At 33.0% G+C, this 6,362-nt stretch overlaps 1 protein-coding gene across 1 annotated transcript; it reads right to left on the bottom strand.

Annotated features, from left to right (window-relative positions):
- Positions 1–580: 580 nt before the first annotated feature.
- On the bottom strand, positions 581–3,317 carry LOC139527005 (uncharacterized). The gene is made up of 2 exons (XM_071322220.1): positions 2,885–3,317; positions 581–997 (listed from the first exon to the last, which is right to left on the bottom strand). The coding sequence occupies exons 1-2, from the start codon at positions 3,221–3,223 to the stop codon at positions 662–664; spliced, it is 675 nt and encodes a 224-aa protein (XP_071178321.1). The 5' UTR covers positions 3,224–3,317; the 3' UTR covers positions 581–661.
- Between the last annotated feature and the right edge of the window lie 3,045 nt (positions 3,318–6,362).

Here is a 6,362-nt window from a genome sequence, read left to right as displayed (position 1 = left end):
ATTACGTTCAAATGTGCCTGTCCCAAGTCAAGAGCCTGTAATTCAGTGGTTGTTGTTTGGTGCCGTGTTACATATTTGTGTATCCAAAAAAAAATGTACGTTAATTAGGACGTTTGTTTTTTTCGTTTGAATTGTAAAACGTTTTACTTTTGTCATTTCGGGGCCTTTTGTAGCCGACTATGCTGTATGGGGTTTGCTCATTATTGAAGGCTTTACTGTGACATTTTTTCTGATTTCTGTGTCATTTGGTCTCCTTTGAAGAGTCGTCTCATTGGCAATCACACCACATCAGATCCTAGGCACAATAAAGTATCAGATTACCTAAAATATCGACACTAGCAAGGCAGACATGTATTAGTCTTGCTTTGTTAAAAAAAAAATACAGGAAAACCAAAAAGTAACACCCGAGCAATTCTTGCATTATAAAGAAATGATTTCAGTTCGACAATTTATTCATTCTTTTTATCAAATGCAAATTTTAGTCTTTGGTTAAAATAACATTGTATTTTCAAACCAATTTATCACTATAACATTTAAAATCAAAACAAACTAAAGATAAAAATGACGTAACAAGGCATAATAAAGGTGAATAAGCATTTTTTATATATCAGTATACTCCTGTAAAATAATATAGAAATTTTATAAGAATTTAGAACATTTATTATGAAGATAGGTATTTGTCCATACACCTTTCCATTTTGTTTTCTATAGGTCTGAGTCTGTCCAGGTGGTCTTGGTATGCTTGATACGTGTCCCTAGCCATTTCCATGGCACCCTTTTTCTTTGGGGGTGGCTGAACAGCTTCCTCCTCATCCTCATTATCGGCAATAGGTATCGCTGTAAATCTGTTTGCTAAGCCAGACGGTTGAGGTTCTTGTTGAGGTTCTTCAACCTGGTCTTCTTGACCGTCATCTTGAGTGTCATCTTGCTGCAATGGCGTGCTCATCCTTGCAACTTCACGCTCCACTTCACGCTCCACCTCTTTACTGACATTGAGCTGCAAATACAAAAAGAAAAATAAATATATGATATATTTTAACAAATAAATATATGTTAAATGAAAAACCCAAATAAGATTGATGTAATAAATTGTTGATGTTTGGTGATCACCTTAGACATTTTCATTTGTTGTAATAAATTAATGAAGTATAAAACTCTTGAGCGGAGTACGATTCGTTGAGCGTCTGAAAGAAAGTTGCGATTGGTTTACTTGAATCTTTAAATTTCATTGTGAAGGATATATATTATGTATCAAATGTCATGATGACAGGAGAGAAATTTACTGTTCATCTGTTTTTTTTAGTTTTTTTATTTTTAAATGTCAATTTGAAATCAATTCGAATTAAAAAGGAAGAGTGTGAGAACGCGATTAGCGAATTCGATTCGCAATCGATTCGGATTCAATTCGAATTAAATGTCCGTGTGAACGAGGCATAAAAAAACAGATTATTTGATATAACAAATTTACGCTTTGAAATAACAATTTGATATACAAATAGTCTTCTCGCGTACATTTTAGCGAGACTCAAAGAAAGCAAGTCCATAAGTTTTGGTGTTAGGCTTAAGCAGTAAAAGTCTCAGCGCAGTTTTTAAAAAGCTGGAAACTTATTAAAAAACGACTTATTCTGAACTTGCATGTCCGAAGTCATTTAGAAACCTTTAGCTTGAGCGTTTTTCGTCAATTGCAGCCTCTTCATATTAATTTTGTTTTTTCGTTTCATCTATAAAATTAAGGCAATTAGTTTTCTCATTTGATTTTTTTCTCTAAACGGTACATGTTTTGACAAACTAAAGGATTTTAACATAAATTTCTCAAGAGTGACCAATAACTGATTACTGCCATCTCATTTCATCTATGGTGGTTGTCCAATTAGAAATCATACCAAATATTTTTACTTTTATATAATGCAAGTGCGAAACTTGTGTCGCTAAACAGTATTAAAAATTTTGATTGAAGGTCAGAAGTTTTTACTATAACTAAAACGATAGGATTTGATAGGTAAATTACCAGCCGGGCTGATATGAATAAAGCCACTTAATTTAAGATATCCAGTCAAAATACTATTTTATCGTAGGACATGAAGAAAAATCCGTCCGTTCGGAACAAATCTTAACTTAGGTAGTTATATGCATATCAGCCCTGGGCCCCCCTCCTTAAAATAATTTCACGATATTGGAAAACCCAAAATATATTTTTTCGTTCATACTCTTATTATTATTTCCGTTTATAAATCGAACACCCCAAAATTAGAAACGACGCACATACTGCTCTTTTAAGAACGTTTCATATTATGATGAATAGGAGGAGGGGGTGGCTAAAAGTCAATTTATTTGTTGAATATTTAAATCGATCATTTTGTTTGTTGGACAGAGCAGGCATATTACTTTTGAAAATTCAAATGCATAAATTCATTTATTCTGTCTTTACTAAAAACAAAATTTCCACTTGCAATTGCGCCAGAATATATAATTTGATAATTGTCACCCCCACTAAAATTAAAAACAATCTTTTGCCGGGAGTCATGTTGTACATTGTAACATTTTTGTTGTATTCTCATTACTCTAATTTTCAAGTAAGCTTCTATAATCCCTATACTTATTTTCCGGGAAAAATCTTTAAGGCAAAATCTAATATATTAATTTAAAGTTATAACTTGTATCTTAATGTTATTTTTTTTCCTGAATATGCATGGTATATTTGCAAATGGACATACCAAGTTAAAATGCTGGATGTGCTAAAAATGGTGCAAGTATTAATAAAATTTGGAACTTAATTTAACTAGAAAAACACCAAATACAGTTATGATATTTTCACGCAATTTGATTTGAAATTTGAAATATGTATGGATAAATTCAAATAAAAAATATACTTAAGTTAACATACCCTTTTCAAGTTTGCCCTTTTGGACGCTGGATCGGACTTTTGGGAATATCGGCTGTCCATAGCCCTAACCTCCTCGACCAGCCTCTTTAATTCCGGATTACAAATTGTCATCCCATCTTTTGTAAGCTTCCTTACTTGGTCCGCCATTCTTCTGTTCAGTTTTTGGCCTTCTGTGCTCGCGTACAACTCCATAGCAGCTTGCGGCAGTTTGTCACGCTGCCTCTTTACCTCGTCTAATACCAAACTCCAATTACATCTGGATTTGGTGTAGGCTCGAAATATTATCAGTTGTTCCATGAAGCTTACTTCAGTGTGAGATTTTCTGGTCGGAGTAGCCATGCTCTTAGAAGTATCGAAACGAAATGGTCAAACGGACACGTGGAAAATAGGTAATATCGTCGCAAAGGTCCATCATTGGTCAGTACAGAAAAAAAAAAAAAATTTGTCCGTGCATGGTTCGGGTCAAAGGTGAAACAGACTAGGTTTAAGTAAAGGATAATTGAATTAATCCCAAAATATACGGTTTCAATGCGCAAATATACTAGATTATTAAAAAAATATTGGAAGATATTTTGTTATTTTTTTTCGAGTTATTTTTTTATACAAACAAATATATATAGATGTATAACATAGGTTTGCATGTAGAATTTCTTTGGCCTTCACTTATATACACATGTTCATCTATATGTATTTTGAAATTCCAATCCTTAAAAATGAACGAGAGGGATCAGATCGTTTTTATTTGCTTGCTGTACCTGCAGTACAGAATGATGTTATTGCCACCCCAGCCAGTACCACCTTTTCAGTCGGAAAATGATTCATCTTTTTTTATGATTTTGAACATTCTTATAACATATCTCAGAAGTCTAAAGATGCCGTTACCGTTTTATAATTTTTCAATCAGAAATAGGATTTTAGAACACGAGGTTTCACTACCGCTATCTACGAACGATCCGTACAGAATTTTATCAGACAGACCTTTTGAATTTTGGATGGTTTCTGGGGAAACTGTGGAAACGTTTGAAAATTTATTAACTATTATTTCTCCAAGAGTAAGAAATTTTCGTTATGGGAACTGTTTTATCAGTTTGAGAAATAGACTTTTAATGACATTGATGTGGTTACGGCAATACCCCACATATACCGTTTTATCATTGACTTTTGGTGTGAGCGTTTCCGCTGTTGGTAAAACTGTAAACAAAATGTGGATGATTCTTTGGGAAATTTTGGAACCACAAATTACATGGCCAAGTATTATTCAATGGAACCAAATGAGGGGTAATTGGCCAGGAATGGCGAATGTTCTTGGAGCCATTGATGGTACATCCCACGAGATTTGGATTCCATCTACAGAACCACAAGAAGAGTTCTATAGTGGCCATAGAAAATTCCATTGCATCCATACTCAGGTACGCTTTTGTAAATTTTAACATGCTTTCGATTGATCGGGATGTATAAACACACACAAATATGTTTACCTTAAATATTGTTTTCGAGCAACAAAGAAGTATTTGATATTTTCTACACAGGCGCTTGTTGAGAGGACACTTCCCATATTCATTTTCTGTGTTCATTTTTAATTTGAAATATATTTTCATTATTTACTTATTTTTTTTATTTATTTTCGATTAGTTTAAGTGCTCCAACTTTTATTTATATGATTGTTTTTATTTAGGTTGCTCCGATATTCCTATTGTTGAAAAATAACCCACACAAAATAAAAAGGTGGAGGGCGGTACTCCATGTGCTCCTTTGATTTTTGTCTTTTTTTTAAATGTTCAAGTGATGAAGTTGAGGAAGTTTTGTTCTCATCTTTCGATCTATTAATGACATTTTAGTTATTCGTCAGATAATTCAATTTGTATCCAAAGATGATTATTATAGATTATCTATCAATATCAAATTAAACATCACAAACGCGGACCGCGAAGAGGACACCCATACATAGACCGTTACATGTGCAACTATGTTTCAAATTACACGGCAAAATGCATATTGAGCATTTGTAGACTTTTCACCAGTCGAAGACCTATATAAACATCTTTGGTTGATTTTTATCGCTGTTGTCTTGCTGTCGTATTGTTGATTGATACACACTAAAATTTTTGAATACGTCAACATGATTATAAAATCATTTAAAGAAAGTATGAAATTAGAATACTAGTAAATTTGCAAATATACATTTTGATGAAATTGAAAATAGAAATCTTAGTTCTTTGCCTCTCTATCTTTTTAACATATATATATATATATATAACTGTTTTGTTTTCTACTTTTTCAGATAGTTATTGATAACCTAAAAAATATATGCTATGTCCATTCTGGATTTCTTGGCCACAATAACGATGCCTTCTGCTATCAGCAAATCCGGCAGATTGGTCCAGGACTGGAAAATGATTTCCCAGCACACTGTTTTATACTGGCTGACAGTATCTACCCAAATGCACCACCTCTTGTAACTCCTTTTAAATGTACGGATATCGTGCGAAGACCAAGACTTGAACAGAAGAGAAAACGGAAGTTTAATTTATTACACAGAAAAAGAAGGGTGTACGTCGAACACGTTATAAAGGAACTAAAGACATTTAGGGTAATTGGTGCGCTCTACAGACACCCGAGATGGGAAATGTCATCTATTGTTGAGCTGTGTGCTGCGCTGGCTAAGAGAAGAGCTGATTTGATTAAAGACGTTTACAGTTAATAGATATACTTGCTTTTGAATATATTTAGATACTTAAATAAATCTTAGTTAATGTAATTAGAAGTTGTATCTGTTTGAATTGTTTTCTCAAAGTTAACAAATGTGTTGGTTTAGATTATAAACTTGTTCAATTAGTTTTGTCCTTAGACTTTAAAATTCCTATTATTATTTAAAAAGATATATACATCGTTCTACTGTTTAATTGTTAATAAATGTGTCAAGAACAACACCTTAGAGGAAGCGGGGCATCTCAAAATTATCGAAAAACTTGTATATAATATGTCTTCACTTTGAGCAAACACAAAAATAAATTAGCATCAAAACTAAAAAGAATATCGATGAGACACTGTAAACGGATTTCATCAATGAGCTTAAAACATTTGTTTCATCATTAGATTTTTTATTTTTTTAGATAAGGTTGTACAAGTTCCATTGAAACACGAATGAATATCAGTAGTGTAGAAGTGTTCAAGTCATATTCAGGTGCTATTCTTGATTTAATAAGGGATCTACCATTTAATTTATGTGTGTGTGGGGGGAAGGGGGGTAGTTTCAAAATGGCAGGACAGAAATTTGATTTCAAAAGGAAGGACATACGTTTCGATTAAATAAATGGCAGGATGAGCACATGGGCTAAATAGACAGGACCAAATATAGTGAAAAATAAAAATGCAGGACAGAGATAACAACTAAAAAAATGCAGGACACATTTTTTTTTATCGTGTCCCCCCTAAAAATCAAATGGTAGCTCCGTAAAACCTTGGATTATTGACATTA

The sequence above is a fragment of the Mytilus edulis genome, chromosome 6 (genome assembly GCF_963676685.1).
Source record: "Mytilus edulis chromosome 6, xbMytEdul2.2, whole genome shotgun sequence".
In the NCBI taxonomy this organism is placed as follows: domain Eukaryota; kingdom Metazoa; phylum Mollusca; class Bivalvia; order Mytilida; family Mytilidae; genus Mytilus; species Mytilus edulis.
Note: the sequence above shows the minus strand (reverse complement) of the source record. Positions and strands in the feature narration are given on the sequence as shown.

What these genes read in the sequence shown, in the direction of transcription:
- LOC139527005 (XM_071322220.1), bottom strand. Translation starts at nt 3,223, where the DNA reads ATGGCTACTCCGACCAGAAAATCTCACACTGAAGTAAGCTTCATGGAA. An exon ending in AAAGGGCAAACTTGAAAAGG is followed by an intron (nt 998 to 2,884) that starts GTATGTTAACTT and finishes TTGTATTTGCAG; the next exon opens with CTCAATGTCAGTAAAGAGGT.